Genomic DNA, 21,673 nt, shown 5'->3' on the forward strand with positions numbered 1-21,673 from the left:
TAGCGTGGCTAATCTCTCAGGAAACCCGCTCGACCCCGGTAGCGGCTGTACGGACGGGGGGGGGGGGAACTGGTATACACACAGATTGGTATCCACGATGCCTTCACGGCTCATTATGAAGAGCTGTATCGCTCCCACTTGGCGGTCTCTCCTATGGCCATAGCTGACTACCTCTCCCCCCTGCAAATGCCGCAACTAACTATTGCGCAGCAGGACGAATTGGGTGCCCCTCTGGAGCCAGACGAGCTCCGAGAAGCCATCTTTAATCTGTCAAATGGCAAAACGCCGGGCCCGGATGGACTGCCGGCGGAGCTGTACAAGGCCGGCTCGGATGTTCTCATTCCGGAGCTGCTGAGGATGTATACCGCGGCAGCGGAAGATGCCGCTTTACCCCCAACATTAAATGAGGCCATACTAGTATCTATTCTTAAACCGGGCAAGGATAGTACACAGGTGGGCTCTTACCGTCCGTTGGCGCTCCTGAACACAGATTATAAAATCCTGGCTTCTACTTTGGCCAGGAGACTGGCCCCCCATGTGCCCACCCTAGTACACCGCGACCAAAATGGGTTTGTCCCCACACGCCACACTTCCTTCAACATACGCCGCCTCTTCCGGGTACAGGAATACGCTACGCAGCAGTGGCCGAGAGCGGGATGCCTTATATTGGATCTGGAGAAGGCTTTCGATTCTGTGGAGTGGCTGTACCTGCGGGCGGTTACAGAGAAGTATCAACTGGGGGGGGATACCGGGCCATGATTGATCTGCTTTACGGCAGACCGACAGTCCGAGTCCGCACGGGCCGCCTCCTCTCAGCCACCATCCGAGTCCGCAAAGGCACCCGCCAGGGCTGTCCATTGTCGCCACTACTGTTCTCATTGGCCATGGAGCCGCTGGCCACGACCCTCAGAACGCACGGGCTGGAATGGGGAATCCCGCTGGCGGATGGGTTGCACGCAGTGTCACTGTATGCAGATGACTTTCTACTGTACGTCAGGGACATAACTGCCATCCCCGCCTCCCTCGCTGACATCTTCCGCAACTTTGAGGGAATGTCGGGCCTGAGAGTTAATTGGGCCAAGTCGGGGGCGTACCCCTTGAACCCGGACGTACCTGAATGCGACATCCGGCTGGGAGGGGACAGGCTGCAATGGCATCCCACCACTTTCCGATACCTAGGGATACGGATATATAGAACACCGGCAGACATCCTGGAAGGGAACCTCTGCCGAGCGATCGCTTCTGTCCGGGCGCAAATTGGCTTCTGGAATACCCTACCCCTTAACGTGCCCAGCCGCGTGGCACTGACCAAAATGATTGTGCTGCCTCGCCTCCTCTATTATTTTGCGAATATGCCTCTGTATGTGCCCGTCAGGCTCTTTCGTGACCTAGAGGCGCTGCTGCGCTCCCTCATCTGGAACAGGGGGAGGCCGCGAGTGGCGCTGACTAAATTATATATGCCCACAGGCTCAGGGGGCCTGGCGGTTCCTAACCTGGAACTGTACTATCTCGCGGCACAGATGCAATGGGTGGCGGGGTGGCTGAGTGGCAAGCAACTCGAGGACACTGCCACACATATGGCTGCATGGACACAAACACAAATTAATGCGCTGTTTCACCCGATAACCCGCGCACCCTGCCCTTCCCAGATCTACTTGGCAGTGGCGCGCAGATGCTTTCTGAGGAGCCTTCGTCTCACGCGTGCTGCTAAGCCTTATGCCCCGAGCATGCCGCTCTTGGGTATGCCTGGCCCGACGGGGCCGCTCACGGAGGTCCACTTGGCTGGCTGGGATCAGGCGGGGGTGGACACACTGAGCGATTTGTATGCTGATGGCGAATTGCTCACGTTCGCCAACTTGGCTGAAGACACGACTCTCCCGGCGGGACAGTTCCTCCTACACGCCTCCCTCTTGCACACACTCACGGCTTCCTGGGACGACATGACAGAGGAGCCTCCGGTACATACCTTCATGCAATACTTACACGTTATGGGCCATGGCGCGCACGTCGTACACTGGCTAGCGCAGGCACTACAGGCGCACTCGCAGCCATCCACAATAACACTGAGGGAGCGCTGGACGACAGACAGGGGAAGAGACTGGACGGACAAAGAATGGGCACTGATACGGACCGGCCCGACGAACATCCCACGCAACCCCCGCTTTAAAATTATACAGTACTACATACTACAGCGCGCATACCTCACGCCCGACAAAATTAACAGGTACTTTGCGAGGACAGATGCAACCTGCCCGCGATGCTTACTGCCGGGAGCGGACCTCTTACATATGCTATGGCACTGCCCAGAGATACAGGCGTACTGGGACGCGGTACTGACACTGCTCGCGCGCGGCGCCGATGGGCGGCTCCCGCATACATGGGAGGCATGCATACTAGGACTCTATCGGCGCACAAAAGACAATAAAGCACAGGCACGCTTTTGGGACATGGGTCTTATAACGGCCAAACGCTTGCTCACCAAGCACTGGAAGGCAACCGCCCCCCCACACGTTCGGCATTGGAGAGCCTCTTTTGTTAATTGGGCGCAGGCGGAGAGCGCGGTGCTCCTTCGCGAGGAAACTGCAGGGCTCCGGAAGTTCCCCATGGCCCAACTTTGGGATAATCTCCTCGGGACATTCCAGAAGGCTTGCCAAGACAGGGGGATAACCTGAATCCCTGGGGCTTGTCGCACCTCTGCTGGCGGGGCGGCGGCGGCCCCGGGACTACTAAGAGGGCGGCTCTTACCCCCCCCCCTACTTGCACCTGATTGCCCCCGATGCCCCGGGGGTGGTGGCGGGCGGGTGCGGACACGGACACTGGGGAATTCCAGTCTTCTTGAAAGCCCTCTTTCCTTTTGTCCCCTTCCCCTGGCCTGCGGCTCCCTGCGCACGCTACGCGGTCCTGCTGTGCCCCGTTTGGCGGATGATGACCCTCCTGCTCTACCGCAGAATGATCTCCCCCTCCCTTCTTCCCCCCTTCCCCTTGACCCTCCTTAAGTTCACGACCCTAACCGTAACACATACTATTGCCATGCATACACGGGATAGATATGGACTATGATGCTGCATACTAGACTCGCCAGATCTATGCGCTGCCATATGGGTCGCTGTGAGCTATACTGCGCTATCCTTGCCGCGCTTCGGCCCACGCTCTGGGCACGCTGCTGGCGCTCGGCTGCCCGGAGGCCTTTACACTTTGGGGTAGCAGCGACGTCCAATAGGTCTCTGGATCGGGGCCTGGGTGACAGCCGGCGTGGCCGTGGAGTGGGCTGGATCACAGCGCCATCCTCTATTACCGATAACATGCACCTGGGACACCACAAAAAAAAAATCAAAAGCACATAAACAGCACCACACACCTACTCCCTCCACAACGCACGCACCTCCCTTCTGTACGCATGCTACCCTGTACGACGCCGCCGGACCCCCGGGTTGTCGGCTACATGGCTGTGTTCTAATATCTGGAAGCGTACGCTTTGCTTAACTGCTTCGCCGCTTGGACGGTGACTGTGCGTTGTACGATGATGCAAATGTGCACAATAAAGGTTTTTCAAAAAAAAAAAAAAATGAGACAAACGATGCCAATAAAAGTCAATGACTTATCAAGAAGCGTTCAATGACTTATCAAGATGCGATCAAAACATCAGGAGGAAGTCAGAAGATACAGGGACAGAAGGGAAGAAGTAAAAAAAAGTAAACCTGCCACAAATACCATAGGCACATCTGTGATAAAAAAAACTACTACAATGCAGCAAACAGTACTAAGCGTCCGATAACGGTGCGGCGGTTAGGAAAGCATTCCCACCGAATCAGTTTGGGAATGGTTTCCGATCATATCGGATTGGGAGAGTCCAACCGACTGATTAGGATGCATCCAGATGCTTCCAGATACGATTTGGTCAGACTCCCATTGACTTCAATGGGAGCCTATGTTACGACCAAATGCATAGGCTCCCATTGAAGAAAGAGGTGGCTGGGGAAAATCGGGCACCCTGTGGCGGTAAGGGGAGACCCATGGGTACCCCCACAGGCCCAATTGGGAAGGCTCCGGGTGCAGCTTTGCGCACCAGGCCACGCTGTGGAAGAACAGGAGCGGTTCACGAGCTGTCCCACGTCGGAAGTCAAGAACCAACGGGTGGGTGTCCAACGGGAGCACCAACAAGCCTTGGCAGTAGCAACAGACGTGGTAAACGAAGGTGCAGCGTTGGGACCAGCAAGGTCCATGGGACTCACCGAGTACAGGAGAGTCAGAGCAGGCCCCGAGCAAGCAGGGGAGCCCACTGAAGCCAAAGAAGACCCTCAAGAGGACCCACAGGCTGAAGGCACAGGAGTTCCAAGAAGACGTTGAGCAGCTCACCAAAGATGCAGAAGAACTAAAATTAGAGGGGCCAGCAGCCTATTTTAACAAAACATACCCTAAACATTCAGGCAGGGCGGGGTATGGTTTCAGCTCAGAAATTATAGATCTCAATAAATATGAGGAGTTAATGATGGCATTACTGGAACCTATGCATAAGAAATTGGATAAGAGTGAGGCAATGATCAAACAATGCGAGAAAGTTTTAGTGTTGACCTCAAGACTCTCCTGTTGAGCTGAAGCTGAACACAAACAACTGAGTACAGACAACATCATTATACGGCAACTCTGGAAAGAGGACAATAGTACAGGAGGCCTAACTTGCTTTCAACAGAGCATATTTAGATCTTTAAATGTAAAGGAAAACAAAACTGAACAAATGATGAACTTCTGGATTGCAGCTAACACTGGATGGATGAAATATGAAGTACTTTTAAACGATAAATATAAATGTTGCAGCACAAGCTGCAAAAGTTGCTTAAAAAAGCAAAAGTCTAGTGGTAACGAAGTAGGATATTCTTCCAAAATTTACATCACTGTGCCAACAGAATATTTGAAATAATGACCGACTCATGAAAACAACTGCAGTTTGCAAGGGAATTTTAGCAGAAAGAAAAATGTGCTCCTGTCCACCAATCTCTGCTTTGAAAACAAGCAAAAATGATAACTATAGCTGGTAAAGAATGCTCTGCCAGAGATCATTGTCAGAACTTCTATTTGGAAGTCACCAAACTTTCAAGAGAAGAGTGTGGAAACTTGTCGGGATAAGGCCAGGGGTGAAAATATAGAAAAATAAAACAGAATTTTGAGCCCACCCTCACAAATATTATCATGTGCCTCACACCATGAAAGGTTTTTGTATATTTATAGGATATCCTCAATAAACAAAAAAAAGGGGTAATGTCTTCTGGTTTTGAGCCTATTGGATTCACTGTTCTATATTTCCTATATAATCTGTATTACCCTATCACATCAAATGAGGACACGGAAGTCAAACTCTTTGAAGTGGCATACAAAAAGGACATCGGATTTATAATATACTGGTTTTGGCTATAGTTAGGATTTTGAAACATACATTGCTTTCATTCCGATGCATGTGAAAGAATTGCAAACTGTAAAAAAGATTTAAACATAACCAATGTAAATAAATTACACCATTACATGACACATCAGAAGCTACACCTACCAAGACTTTAAGCAAGCTAAACTTAACAAGGTATGATTTACTGCTAACCAAAGACAGGCACTATGTGCTGGGATGACTGAAACTGTCACACAGCCGTTCCATCTATACAGAATGATGCAACGAGGATTGCATTTGGCATAAAGAAGACTGAAAGCTTCTAAACCTAGACAAACTCTTCACCGACTTCCGATGAATCAGAGGATTCTATTTAAATTGCTGTTCCTAATGCACATTACTTTTTATGGTCTTAAAAAAGTCTCCTTTAGCACGATGTTTTTAAGTACATCCTAAATAGAACTTTAAAATACATGGAGCCTAAATATTTCAGAATACCAAGTCTCCATAAATAGAGAAGTGGAAGTAGAGCTTTAAGAGTTGTGGGTCCTAAATGTTGAAATTCTCTCACATATTATGGAAAGAATACTACTGAATATCTACTGGTCAGAGAAAAACTTAACCAATTTCTGTTCTGTTCGGGACTGTTCACTTTTTCTGGGATCTTAAGGTTTATAGCATGTGGACTAATTGTCTAAATCTGAGATTTCTGGCTTCTGTTTTTTCAATTTTGTTACGTGTTAGCCTTTTTGTATCTTTGTGCACTGTTGTCTGTTTTCCATCGATTTGAGTGCCTAGATACCAAGCTGTGGGTGTTGGTTCAAACTTTATAAATGATTAAAAACATAAATAAATACAGCAAGCCACAGATTTCTGCTGAATGAATCTAGCACAACCTAATTTACTATTATGTTGACATAGACTCCCTATCAATCACACTGAACTTTAAAAGACATATGCCTAACTAGACAACTGACACTTTAAAATAGTAATAAAATAAGCAAATACCAAATAAGCATAAGGATACAGTACTAGTAGAGATGGGACAACATAAAAGATATTGAACTAGAAACAATGATGGTATGCATAGTAACAAATAAAACAACTGACATGGGACTTTTAATTTGCACTGCAAGTCATGTCAGTCAACCTACATAACAAGGCAGAGCTGTGAGCATGCAAATAAGTATTGAGAACATACCTGTTTTTTAAAGGGAAATATATCATACATTATTCTACAGTACTCCATGGATGATTCAACGGCACAGGTCCATAGTGATTTAGAAATGGGAGCAAGAGGTATGATTCCCTGTGTCCGGTTTTTCGTGAGCATATCAAACTCTACATGTTGCCTGCAAGATTCTGCCATATAAGGACAGTGATCTACAACAAAAACTGTTTTGTGAGCCTCCGAGAATACCTTCATTTTCCCCTAAAAAAAAAATACATTAAATCAAAGATTTGAAACATAGGATACCAACATAATATCAGTGGTGGGGGAGGCACCTGGACATTACAGGATTTTACGGTAAACTACTAATTAGGGGGCTAAGAATGCAGAACATAATAATACTAACAACAATAATGATATTTATTACTTATTAAAGGAACACATTCATATTGAAATCTGCTGGCCCAGGGACAAATAACAATCAACCTGTCAAATTTGCTACCTTTATTGTTCTCATGTAAAGTGCTCAATCAAAAACATCAGGACTAAAATGCGAGGGTTTTTTATTAAATGTGCATGTTATGGCAAATACGAGATTGCATATGGATTCTCAGAATGTGACAGTGACACAAAAGTCTCAAAAACAGCATTATGCTATATTTTCGACCCCGAAGAAGGCTGACTTTTGAATGATTCACTCCATGCATGATCATCAAAGCTGGTGTTAAAGACTAGGATTTTGACAAGTACAATTGGAAGAAGACCTCAAGTTGCAGCTCCTGGTTGGCAGTGACCCCACAATTTTCAGGATGAAGTAGTTAAAGAAGGCAAGATAACTCTGTGACACTCATGCTACGTATTCTCCTGTGCAAATGTCCAACCAGGGGAAATAAATCACCACATGCATTTCAGATCTTGCATAAAGTGGTGTGACATATGAGGGGTACCCATCTGTTGTTACAGTTAACAGTGAGAGATTGCACAAAATGGGCAGCAAAGTCCTCACACAAGAGACTACTGTGAACTTGAAACTGAATGCAGTGCATATGGAGTGATGGGTCACTTCATCAGAGTGTGCAAGTTCAGGCCCTTGTTCAAGCAGTCCTTCCAACTGTTACTACCTCCTGATGCACTCAATTATGCGTTACTTTTTAATGTCACCTGCAAGCACAATCCTGAGAAATGTCAGTGTAGTCCGAAATAATGTGATAATGGAATCTCTGTGCTTTTGCTCATCATAGATGTTTGTGGCATTATGGTCCCAGACTTTAGTTAACACTGAGGCCTACATATACAAGGCCCAGTTTACCAATCTGCTAGGCAGCATCACACTAAAACTTCTAAAATCAAGGTCTACAGCGTGTGTATGGCGCTAAACTGTAATGGACACTTCTGCACATCACTCTTGATGTGTAGGTTGCCAACTTCAGTGCAGAAATATGGTACCTCTTAAGTCTCTTGATCAGTAGTTTGCTTTAGGTAAATCAGACGCTTTGCCATTTTATAGCAAAGATAGCAAGAAACTTCTAAATGCACTAAAGTGTAATTTCCCCTCCCCCAGAATTCTTTCTATGTAATATTAAACTGAAGGGCAAGTGAAATAGATTAACGTTTATGAAATTGTGAAGCCTTTTAATGCAATAACTTCCTGGGCATTCTTATAAACATTCAACAACTGGTAGAAGCTCCAAATCTGTAACACTGTACAATAGGACCGAATTTGCTGAACAACTGCCCAACCATCCTGACAGTTACATCAGGCTCCCTGAAAGACTCATTACAGCCATTGTTTGATGGTAATGGGTAACAGAAAGGGAGATACAGTGTTGTCATAGCCAGTGCATCACTAAAATGCTAGTGCAGGCTCTCCAGATGCCAACAGTCGGTCAAGCAGAGCCAATGTGTTCCTTGCTGTTCCACTGATATAACTACCTTAAGCACTGTAATGTTTTGGGAGTTCGAACCCCAATAATTCACAGAACCCCAATATTTTTAACACCCCAAAGTGTACCTGTGGAAGTTTCGGCTCCAGCACCACCGATCTTGAGTTGAGAGTCACCACCCTCCAAAACATCAATTCCAACTATTTATCAGAGTAAAATCGAATAGTGACTGGGACCACTCAATAACTGAGTTCTAGCTCAAATAAAAGTTAAAGAGTTTTATTATCAAAATAAAATCTCAATACATCTATACAGAGAAATGCAGTAAATGCCATGAAGGCTCAGATACAGAGTACAAAATCTGTAACTTTCCAAGTCCTAATGAAGCAGTAAAGTCTCTCAAAAATCTAAGTGTCAAGCTCATTAAGTGTACTGGCAGGACTGTAAGGAAAAAGGAAAGTCATCTCCCGAACCCCCAAAACCATGGGGTTTTACACACATTGTACGTATACTAAACTAGGAAACTGCAGATTCTGCATTGGATGACTGCTGCTAACACATATTGGACAAATCAGAAACAAGATCATAATTGCACTAACACTAACCTATTTCTAATGGCAGACGACTCCTACTGTTTCCACAGCAATAGTAGTCCAGGGATGTAAAATACAATATGAAACATTCCCAAACACAGGCTCATACATTAATGTGCTAGAAAGCAGAATTTCCAGCTGAAGTGTCCTTCAGAAAGATACATTAAGAACATTAACAACATGGAAAGTTTCATTCACAATACATGCTCCCTTAAAAAAAAACATCCAATTGTGTCACTGTGTGCTGTGCTCCGCAGAAACCCAGGGAGAGACGACTCACAAGGGGACATTGATTGGGAGAGGGAATGAGCAGGAGCAAGATGAGAAGAACATCAGAAACTTTATCCATTTTAATAAAATGGTGTCTCTTACTAAAATGTGGCATAACTAAACTACATTCATAATCACACTTTTAAGCATTACACTCCAATCTTTCCAAGTGCCACATAATTAATTAATGGTTTACAACTATATCGATCATAACTAACAATAGTATGCATATGTACTTAACCACTCGACTTTTCTACAATTCTTCCCTAACTCACTAAATCACAAGCCTACAGGTTTCCATCAGTCAGATTCCTTCAAAGAGCTAATCTCAGGAGTTAAAATAGTCATATTAATAATAATACAAATTAATACCTCCTCTATTATCTGGTATATATGTACAGATAATAGTACAGAATCACCAAAAGAATAGCTAAAGCATGATGATCTTGCATGATCATAGCCCTAATTGCTACCATCTCTAAATTTAGTAGCTTTAGGGAACCTGCTGTGTCTACAGCAAGCCGATCTACTACAGTAGACAAACGCCTAATTTTCACAACATTCTTCGTCACTCCCATATAAGGAATAATAACACATAACATATCTAAGACTACTTGCTCAAAACATCATCTCACTCCCCTCAGACTATGTTCATCACTCAGTTCATCCATATAGTGAACTCTAGACAACACTAAAGACAAATAACACAAACCAACCGAATTTCTCGTCAAATTGAAATAGGTAATCTTTCTACAAATATAATACATTTCCCTCATAATAGTATCTTTGCCTAGCAAATAATCTCCACTAACATTATAAAATCTATCACACACTCTCTCCTACATTTTCTACATTATTCCCATTTTTGGAACTACATTACCATACACAACTCACCTCCTTTCTGCTCCATTCTCAATCTAGGATGTAGACTAGGGGTGGGCGGAATTTGCGAAATCCACTTCGCGAAAATGTTTAAAATTATCGCAAACAAGCGGAAATATCGGGAAGATGCAGAATTTTTTTTCCCCGCATGTTCGCGAGATTTTCTGCATGGTTGCGGGTCGCCAACTTACCCATGTGGTTGCTCGCGGGCGCGGCCATCTTGTTTTGAGTTGTCTCACGGTGCATGATCGCGAGAAGAAAGACGTGATCGCGCGACGCATGACGTCACTGCGGGCGCGAACTGTCGCGAGACAGCGCAAATGGCTAAAAACAATCCAACATCTCATGGAGAACGCGACCGGATCAAGAAAACTTGTCGGCGAACGCAGGGATTCAGGTAAGGCGATCGCGCGCGCGCGAGAATGTATTATTTTACAGCGCGTGCAAGAAACAAATTATCGCCAAGCTGCGGAAAGCGGAAATTTTGACATTTTCGCGCTCTCCGCGGAACGCGAAAATGTCAAATTATCGCAATTTCCGCGAACGGAACGAAATTTTTGCCCAGGCCTAATGTAGACCCAACAATCAAAATTCCTCTTGGTTAGAAATGGGGGTCTCTAGTTGACAGTGGCTGGCGCCGATGTCAAATAGTGACCCTTCTTCCTAAGTCAGAGTAAGGGGGCTACACCCTTTGACAACCCCTGCTCAACCCTGTGGTAACGTAGCACGAGCAGACAGGCTTATCTCACAGGCAGTGTGTGAAGCATTTAGGACTATACACAATAACGCAGGAAAGACACTACAAAATAGACACCACAAGCAATTATAAAAAAATAGTTATCTTTATATAGATTAAACACAAAATTGAGAAATGCTCAAAGAGCCACAATGCATGTAATTACAGATTCGTCTCAGGAGCGATGAAAGCACTTGTGCGGGCAGGTGGAACGAACTTGGTTCGGGGCCGGGGTCTATGCGAACCGGTGATGCACAATGTACAAGGCACCTAGGATATAAAGGGGCACGGTACACAGCTTCTCAGAGAGGGTGCGGGATGGCAGGCGGAACCACAGCGGCCACAGTTCCTGGGCGGTGGCGATCCGCAGCGTGCACTCACGGTAATCCTGGGATGGGCGGGAAAGCTGCACCCAGCGGCGCATGCGGAAGTTGACAAGGCTCTCGATGTGGAGCTAGCGTGGGCACTCAGCGGCGCAGCTCTTCAGCTGCAGCGGCCCACGATAGCGATGATTCTTGTGGCAAGGTAGGGATGGGCACTCAGCGGCACAGCTTTTCGATGGCGGCGGCCCAAAACAGTGATAGTAAGGACTCTCGTAGCAAAGCCAAAGCGGGCCTGCAGCGACACAGCTCCTCGGCTGCTGCGGCCCACAGTGGAGGTTGCACTGATTCTCGTGGTAGGGCAAATGCGGGCACCCAGCGGCACAGCTTCGCAGCGGCCCACGATAGCGACAACAAGGTTTTTCGTAGCAAGGTCAAGGTAGGCACTCAGCCGCACAGCTCCTCGGCTGCAGCGGCCCACAATGGCGTCAACAGTGGATCTCGTAGCAAGGCCTATGCGGGCACTCAGCGGCAAAGCTCCTCAGCTGCAGCAGCCCACAATAGTGATAGCAGTAGTTTCCGTAGACAAGGCAAATGCAGGCACTCAGCGGTACAGCTCCTCAGCTGCAACGGCCCACAATGGCGTTAGCAATAGTTTCCGTAGACACAGCCAATGTGGGCAAAGCTCCTCAGCTGCAGCGGCCCACACTGGGATGGGCACTCAGCGGCACAGTTTTTCGATGGCGGCGGCCCAAAACAGTGATAGTAAGGACTCTCGTAGCAAAGCTAATGCGGGCCTGCAGCGACACAGCTCCTCAGCCCCAGCGGCCCACAATGGCGATAGCAATACTTTCCGTAGACAAGGCAAATGCAGGCACTCAGCGGCACAGCTCCTCCGCTGCAGCGGCCCACACTGGCGATTGCAATAGTTTCCGTAGACAGGGCAAATGCAGGCACTCAGCGGCACAGCTTCCCAGGTGCAGGGGCCCACAATGGCGTTAGCAATAGTTTCCGTAGACAAGGCAAATGTGGGCATTCAGCGGCACAGCTCCTCAGCTGCAGCGGCCCACACTGGCGATAGCAATAGGTTCCGTAGACAAAGCAAAAGCGGCGCTCCCACAGTAGATCCAGAGGCCCTGGATTTCTCGACAGAGGCCTCACCTGTGAGTAGGATTCCTTTCAATAGGAATCCAGGCTGCTGATGAATGAAGTCTAATGTCCCTGAGACTTCAGCAGGAGGCAAGCTCGATTCAGGCCCTTGGGTAGTTGCTTCAGTGGATGGATCAAAGTTTCAAAGTCCTCTCCCTCTCGTTTACACGGCCAGAGGTTCGTCTTGGCATCCCGAAGTTACACACCACGAAGGGGTTTCAGCTCAGATCCTTATACCCCAAAAGTCTTTGTTCTTGAGAAAGTCACAAATCACTCAACCCAGTCAGAACCAGTTTAGTGTTGACTTGGGTCACTTTATTTATGAGGCTGCATCCTCCCTTTCAGGGAGAGGGGGCCCACCACCAGACACCCAGCGGGAGGTGGAGCCATCATTCACCTTACCAGGCACAACCCTGCTCAGATCAAAGAGGTCACCCCTCCCCATACTTCAAAGGCAGATTGCTCCATTCGACCCAGGTCGGCCCCAGCCTGCCCTGGCCCTCTAAACCAGACAACCAATACACATACCAGTGAAACACACAGAAAGACTTAGACAAAAAGATACCTACTTTCCAAAAGCGGCAGTTACACACGCAGAATATAAAGACAATCACTACTACCAGATGCACGTTAATATTTGGAGCGGAAGCATACCAAATTCGACTTCCCTAACATGTTCCTTGGTACTACATGGACTACACCGGTTTATCGGTTATTTTATAATAAGGAGCATTCGCACTGTGTCACTGAATGGCAGTGGCACAGCGGCCAGAACACCTAACGCCAGCAACCATGAAGGAGACATAAACGACAAAAATGGAAGGGAGACCTACGCCAATGGTGCCAGGTCTAACACTCTTATTCCCTTATTTCTTCAAAGGCAATTTTCTGTTCTTCACAGTTTCTCACCACTCCTCTCGTTATATTCTCTAATGAACTCACGCTTCTCTCTACTTAAAAAACATGCAATTTCAACAAGGCTAATTTCATATCCGTTTTGTGCACTTGCTCTCGATAGTTACCATATTTAATTTCTTTATTATCTTCCCTAGTAAGCAGCTTCTCTAAAGACACATTAAAGTCAGTCAAATAAGGGGAAAAATATGCATCCTGATTAAAGTTTGCGACAAGAACACTACAAGACAAGGAATTTGAAATTAGTAATTTAACGTTAGTTGATCCTTCTCCAGCACACATAGGAAGATAGGCACAAATATAACAGCTAATAAACCTAATTATGTCTATATATTCTCTAATCATTTTAGTTTACACATTATCTTCAAAACTACTAATTGAATGTCATCTCAGTACTGGTACATAATATTTCAATTCATTTTGCTTAGGTGTAATCTCAACATTAGTATTAACACGATCTGAAACATATCCCACAGAAATAAGTAAGCACAACAATACTATTAATATTATAGTTAGTAGTGTTAGACCTAGAATATTATGGCATCTGCTGTACGCCACCTTTTATTGAGACAAAAATTCTTATTGTGGTAAAAATGAAGTGTTTTTTGAAACAATATTTTCATCTTATTTCATTAAAGCAATAATTAAAATCAAAAATATGTTTCCCAGTTCTTTAAATAAAAAAAAAAAGATATGTTATTTTCAAAACTTTTTCTCAGAGTTCATCAGGTTTAGACTTTACGTCAATGATGATTTTTAACTTGTTCAAAAAAAAAATTAAAAAACTCCACACATCCTAAAGTCTCTAATCACCAGAACTCTTCAAATTTGTCAAGGCTTTTTAAAAGAAATTATCTTATCAACATGTCTGTCATCGGATTTTGGGAACCACTTTTATTCAAGAGACTCTATTGCTCATTGAAGGTGGTTCTTTTTATGTTCGAAACTCTATTTTTACTAATATCTATTCACCAAAAAATAGTCATCCTTCATTTCATCAAATCCTAAAAATGTTACTAGACCTGTAGGTCTAGTGACTTAAATAATCTACTTGACCTAAGTATAATGCTTTTGACCCATAAACTGGTTTCAAATCATGTGATCATGGGTAAGTATTTTAATTCACTGAGATGCCATTTTCTTCTTTATCACCTATAAGAGCACCTTCAAATACACAAGTTCAGCACGTCTGCTGTACAGAAAACTTTTATTTGATTTAATAAACTAAACTTTAGCTCCATATAGAATACAAATCTAGCCACTAGCCACATAAAGGATGCACATGACCGCTGACTTGCCTCTTTGTTCATTAACTGCATTGTCATCAGGGTGGGGGCAGGAATGTTTCGCAAATCATGTTTAAAAACTATCACTTTTAATAAATACATAACTAAAGCATAAAGTAGCAGCACACTGTCATTTGCAATCAGCAGATATTACATTGAAATGGCCACAGAGTTGGTCACTGACATGAGATTTTTAAACTATATAGTGTACAATGTTTGACAAAAAAGTTTCTGCAGATATTTGTCATTTACACATCACCCAAAAAATTTGATTTGTTTGGCTCCTATTTAAATCTTTGTTTGCATCACACTTCTGAATTACAAAAAAAGAGTTCTGTCATAATTCCGGATATATTTTGAAATACTTGTACAATTCATTTACAAGTTGTTTAAATGTTGTGTGCCATTTTACGTCCTTTTGTTTCACAGTTCTTGTCTGCTCACTTGACAAAAACCATTAACTGTAATAAGAGAAAGAAAAGTAAAAACCATTTTCTAGGAACACATAAGCAACAATTAGTAAACAATTAGTAAAAAGACAAACAGACATTTGACCTCTGTCCTTGAGCAGTGGCAAATGTGTCAATATAAAAACGAAATTTAAAGGCGTCTTAATTGCTCATTCACTTTCTGAATGAACAGAACACCTGTTTCTTCCAGCTTAAGTTTACTCGCCAACACAGACGAGAAAGTGCTAAAAATAGCTCGCCCAATCAAATCTCACTCGCAATTGCGATTTTTCGAAGCCGGTTCTTCTTCTTCACATAATGTGGCTAAATACAACAATTCAGGTGAAGCATAGTTTTGAGTTGAAACTTTCCTTCTTGTTGATCCTTTGGCCACTGGTGATTCCCTCCCACCAATTTCTGGTGCTGTCTCAGGTTTCTTTCTGGCTCACAGTGCTTTCATTTACATGTTATCTTCCTTGGAATATCTTCCCCTGCTTTTTCATCAACAGTCTTTGTCTCTTTGTTCTTCAACAAGCTTTGACTTGAGCTCAGACCTGAACTCAAACTTGAACTTTTTTTTTTTTTACACATATTTTATTTGTCAAAAGCACATAGAGTGGAGCTCTGTTACCCAGAGTTGTCCGTAGCATCAACATACAGTATCATGACTTTGACACTTTTGCTTATATATGGAAAGAATATTGTAAAGACTTGCAATTAAATCAAAACAAAAGAACATAAAGAACATACAACACGCCCACCCCCACCCCCTCGCACTGGTAACCAAGCATGATCGGTATTTACAGTTAGAGCAACAATCCTACGCTCACCACAGTTTATTTCTAAAAAGACTCTATCCGACCAGATGTACACAAAGAAGAAAAAGAAACACACCTAATGAAGGGGGGGGGAAGGTTAGAGCCGGTCCGAGCCCTGTGCTGGAACAGGCTCCAATTCCAGTCCCCGATAGTCTGCCCAGTGCTTCCAGATTTTGTAATGTTTCCAAGGGCACCCCCTCGCCACAAAGATGGGCGCCTCCAAGCCCATACAAGAGTCTTGACCTGTCTTCCAAACCGAAACGGAGGGCGCTACTGTCGCTTTCCAGGCTCTAGCAATGTCGCGCTTGGCCAGGGTAAAACCCAGGAGCATAAGATGACGTTTGTAAATGTTGCCCCCAATATCGTCCATGAGGTGCAGAAGAACTAGCTTAGGTGAATGAGGGAAGTCCAAACCCAAAACCTCCGACAGACAGGTCATCACTCCCCGCCAAAACAGCGCCAGCGCGGAACAATCCCATATGCACCCTCTTCATGAATGCAGCGAAGACACACCAGGGAGGCTACTATACCCGCTCTGTACAGCCTGACTCTAGTAAAATACACCCTATGGAGGTATTTAAACTGGATAAGCCGGAGGCTCATCGCAATGGCCGCCCCACGAGGGGAGGCAAGGGCCTCCGTCCAGTCCTCCTCTTCTAGCGAGCCCACATCACTCTCCCAGGCCTCCTGGAGACGCTTCAAGGAAGGGGAACTATGTGTGACCAAGGATTGATAGATTTTAGAAATCTTATGGTCTTGCAAATCACCTATGAACACGTTCGCCTCCACCGGACTGAAGTCGTCCAGCGCCTCCAATCCCGCTAAACTAAGGGAAATAGCATGTCGAAATTGCAGATATTTAAAAAATTGGGTACGTGGCATTAGAAAACCTTTCTGCAAGTCCTGAAATGACTTCAAAACGGGCCCCTGCATAACATCACCCAAGGTGGAGATCCCAATCGCGTCCCAGTCACGGAATCCAGGCAAGGCCGCCAACTGTGGCAGACGTCCATTGTGCCACAGGGGGTCTCCTGGGTCAAACGGTTCCACCAACCCATCCTCTTCAACGCCTGCCTCCAGATCCGGAAAACAAGCTGTGTGACAGCCGGCAAAGATCGCCGCAAAGGCACAGAATATAGGACCGTGGACTGAAAACAGGTACGGAGAGCCAGTCTGACCCCCCCCCTCCCCTCCCCCCATAAAAACTGGCCCAAGACTGTATTGACCCGGCGGAACCATCCTGGAGGGATAGGCTATGGATGATTTTGTAGCTGATATAATAGACGAGGAAGAGAGACCATCTTAAAGATGGACGAGCGACCATATATAGACAGGGGCATATGGGACCAAGACTTAATATCCTCGCGCACCTTGTTCCACACCGGCACTCCTGTACCATGCGGTCGGCTGCGAATCGGAGAGGAACACACCAAGATATTTCAGCCCCTGTGCACAACCCGTACCGTGGAGGCCCATTCACCAAGATCATCCCCTCCGCCCAAGACCCAAAGGGTGGACTTTTGCTCATTTATATAGAGGCTGGAGGTCTCACTGAACACCTGCATGATGCGCAGGAGCCGCGGGCCAGTCCTGTCCAAATTGGTAAGAAAAAATAACTTGTCATCGGCGTAAAGGGCCATGCGATCCGACAACCCATCAGCCCATTCGAGACCAGCCACTTGCGCATCTATGCGCACCCAGGGGCTCCATGGCCAAGGTGAACAGATATGGAGACAATGGGCACCCTTGCCTGTTGCCTCGACCAATATTAAAGACCGACGAGATAGAGCACGCCACACGTACAGACGCCGTTATGTCGGTATAGAGTAGGGTTAAATAAGAAAAGCAGCGAGGCCCCAAATTCAACCTGCGCAGGAGTGTAAATAGATACTCCCAGCTCAATGAATCAAAGGCACGGTCCATGTCGGCGAGCAACAGAGCCGCACGCACCCCCAGGCCCCTAGCTGCCGCAATAGCTACGTGCGCTCTGCGAATATTACGGCGGGTCGCCCGCTGTGGCATAAACCCAGCTTGATCCGAATGAACTAGGGAAGAGATATGGGGCCGGAGACGATTGGCCAATATCGTGGCTAGGACCTTGGCCTCAACGTTGAGGAGGGAATTGGGCAATAGGTCTACCCGGTTTATGAAAGACCACCACCTCCGCATGCCGCCAGTCACTGGGCAGAAGACCGTGCTCCCTGGCTTCCTCCACCACATTGCGGTAGTGAGGGCAAAGTTGTAGGAAATAACGTTTAAAATATTAATTCGGGAAACCGTTAGGACCCGAGGCCCTCCCGGGGTGCAACTCCCGGAGGGTGGCACCCAGTTCGTCCTCTGAGTGGACGGTCCAGTTCTGCGCTGACCTCATCAGACAGGGCCCTAGGCGGGAGATCATCCAAAAAACGGCCTATCACCTCTGCCAGCAGACATTTCCTAGGAGTATACAGGTCTGCAATGGCTGAAGGGTCTAAGATTGGCAGCCCAACTGGTCCGATAATACCGGGGAGAACCTGGGAGCCCGACGCACCTTGACACAATCTGTGTAATAACTTGCTTGACTTGTCTCCCCACTGGTATATCCTGCTCCAGGTCGCCAACCAAGCCTGGCGGGCTTCGTCTAGCAAGGGAGATGAGTTATCTTGTTGCGCGAGCAACAGTTGGCAGCGGACCAGCCACCCCCCCCCTGTCCCTGCTACGCCCCTCCAGATCCATAATTGTAGCTTCAGCCCGAATGAGAGACTCCTTACAGACCCTGCGGGCCGCAGTGCAAAAGGAGATGTCCACCCCACGAAGAGTGGGCTTCAGAGCCTCCCAAAGAGATTCCGCCGCAGGTACCGACCCTACATTATATGACAGGTATTGATCAATGGCCTCCTCCATACGTTCCCTGTAATCTGCATTCTGAAGATTCCATGTCGAAAGGCGCCACCGGCATGGCCCCCGTGCCAGACCGGCGTGCAACGTAATGGCCACTGGCAAATGATCCGAGAGCCCACGGGGAGAGGATATCCGCTTCAACCACCCTGTTGGCAACCCCGCGGGAAACAAAAATGCAGTCAATGCGGGAGAAGGAGTCGTGGACCGCTGAGAGATAAGTGTATCCCTGGATTGTACCATGCAACCAGCACCACGGGTAAACCCAATCGTGGGCCACCACCAGAGAGTGGAGCTTGGTGGGATGGCGAGCCACAGGGGTCCTGACAGGCCTCCACCGGTCGAGGACTACATCCGCCACATCATTTCAGTCCCCGCCAACCACCGCCAGGCCCTCTGGGATATCCGCCCATACGCTCACAAGTTTGTCTACGAACTCCCAGGATAATGGCGGCGGGGCATAGACACATCCCAATATATCAAACTCACCTCCCACCATGCCCTAGAGGTAAAGGTACCTATCCTGCCTGTCGCCCCATGTCTTGTTGTGAGTGTAACGGACCCGTCAGTGTATCAGGACTGCTACTCCCCTAGACCCCCGCACAAAGCCCGAATGAAACACTTGTATGTACCCAAAGCGCTGGAAACACAGTGCCTTCATTCCCATGAGGTGCGTCTTCTGCAACATTAAGATATCAGCGCCGGCGCGCTTTGCATGTTTAAGGATTGCCTCACGCTTGATCTTATCCAACGCCCCCCTGACATTCCAGCTCAGCACGCGCAGGGACCCCAAAGAATCTAGTGGTCTACACGACAGAGCAGCCATGGAAGGGCTTCATGCATATGGAGAACACTGGTGGCCCCAGAAGGGTAGCGTAGCAAAGCTCCGACATGCAATGGATCAGTGCGATTAAGAAAAACAACTCCCCTGAACAACCCAACAGACCCCCCTCCCCCAACCCTATACCTCAATAACAGTGAAGTATCTGTTGCGGCAGGCAGAGCAGGCTGACCCCAACAGGAGGTACCACCCCTCACCCGCCAATGGATCCCCAACTTACAGCCCATCGTCCTCTGGCCCCTATCACTGTCTGTGAAAGTCCAGCAGAGATACCGGCCGTCTTCGGTCTCCTCCGGCCAAGTCTAAGCTACTGAGGACTATAGGTGTATGAACACAAATACCGATCAATCAGCTGGTGCCACTTGTCTTGAGGCAGAACCCACACATGACGGGGCATCGCCGGACTTGGACCGCCTTCTGGACCCATTCCCCTTAACAATAGGCAGATTCAGAGTCACCCCACTGGATGACGAGTCAGAGTCTCTCCCGGGCGGCGAATGAGGGCGCAGCCGCACCATCTCATCCGTCCACTGGAACACCTCCTCTGGGGAATCAAAAAAGTGAGTATGAGAGCGATAAACGACCCGCAAATGGGTCAGATAGAGCAATGCCTAAGGAAGCTTGAGTTCTCGAAGGCGGGCCTTGGCCGCCAGGAACGATTGCCGCTGCTGCTGGACCAGTTTAGTATAGTCAGGAAATATCGGATATCGGATACGGGCATTGTCATACAGCAAGGGTTCTTTGGCCCTGGCCTGTTTCAGGATAGTGTCCCGGCCATGATAATTAAGCAGTTTCGCAATCACTGGCCTTGGGCGAGCCCCCGGCAGGGGTTTCTACATAAGGGCTCTGTGGGCACGCTCAACAACAAAGTATTTGGATAGGAGTCTGGAGGTAGCCAACCCTCCAGCGACTGGGTAAGAAACCGCTCCATATATCCAGACTCACACCCCTCCTGAAAACCAACAAAGTGGAGATTGTTGCTTTGCACCCGCCCTTCGGCATCCTCCACCCTGGACGCCAGGCCCACTGGGTACTCTCCAAGGAAGTCACTAGTTGTTGTATTGTATTGTATTGTATTTCAGACTTATATAACGCACTGTAACCCTAAAGGCATCCTGGCGCTGCGGTACATATACTCTATCACCATGCTTCCGGGCTAGCAGGTTGCTAGGCTAAGCCTGTACTCTAGGGAAAAGCCAAGTTTTAATTTTTCCCCTGAACTTCAGCAGATAATGCATCCGTCTTAGCTCAAATGGCAGACTATTCCAAAGGCGCGCTGCCGCATAGCTAAAAGCTCTTCCGCCTGATTTAACTTTCTTAATCTTGGGTATATTCACCAGATTAGTCGAGGAGGACCGAAGGCTACTGGTGGGATTATACCAGTTGAACTTAGACTGCAGCGGTATCGGTCCCATCCCATGCAGTGCCTTGAAGACAATGCAAAGTGATTTAAATTGTATCCTCTGGAATACTGGAAGCCAGTGTAGCTCCGCTAACGCCAGGGATGTGGATGACCGTCGTGGTCTAGATAGAGCCAGCTTAGCCGCCACTGTCTGAATTCTCTGGAGTCTACCAATCAGGTACCTCGGGGTTTCCAGCAGTAGCGCATTCCCATAGTCAACTCGACTCAGAATGACGCTCCTTACTACATGTGCTCGTACCTGATGTGGGAGTAGCGGAAGAATCTTCCGGAGAACCCTAATGAGCGAGAAACTGCTTCTCACAATTTTATTGACTTGGGTTTCGAGGTTCAGATTGTCATCAAAACTGACCCCGAGATTGCGTACCGTCGTGACGGGTAGCAGGGGTGTCTCCGTGGGGATGGGCCAGAATCCCGAAGGGAGAGAACAGGGGACTTTACCTGCTGCAGAGTAGAGTATCTCAGTTGTTTCGCAATCAAATTGTAAGGAGTTATTTTTCAGCCAGTGCACCATTTCTTGCATACAGGGTGCAGGGTGGCCACCACGTCCTCCGACCCGAGATTCTCGTTTCCGTCTCAGTGATACGTGCCACAGCGTTCCGCAGGTCCTGGCGCAGCAACATAAAATCGGATCCCACCGCCCCAATTTTTGCATCAAGGGCGTCCCTGGACTGTGTGATGGCTGC

General features: G+C 47.2%; 1 protein-coding gene across 2 annotated transcripts in view; it reads right to left on the reverse strand.

The window, feature by feature from the left end:
• INTS13 (integrator complex subunit 13) overlaps positions 1-21,673 on the reverse strand; it is a 327,931-nt gene that overhangs the window by 276,169 nt on the left and 30,089 nt on the right. For both annotated transcript variants that reach the window (XM_085652788.1, XM_085652789.1), the window contains exon 2: positions 6,579-6,809. In XM_085652788.1, coding sequence (XP_085508914.1) covers positions 6,579-6,803 — 225 coding nt within the window. In that variant the 5' untranslated portion in view covers positions 6,804-6,809. The remainder of the gene's footprint in view (positions 1-6,578; positions 6,810-21,673) is intronic.

Source organism: Triturus cristatus, chromosome 4_1, assembly GCF_964204655.1.
Source record: "Triturus cristatus chromosome 4_1, aTriCri1.1, whole genome shotgun sequence".
NCBI lineage: Eukaryota > Metazoa > Chordata > Amphibia > Caudata > Salamandridae > Triturus > Triturus cristatus.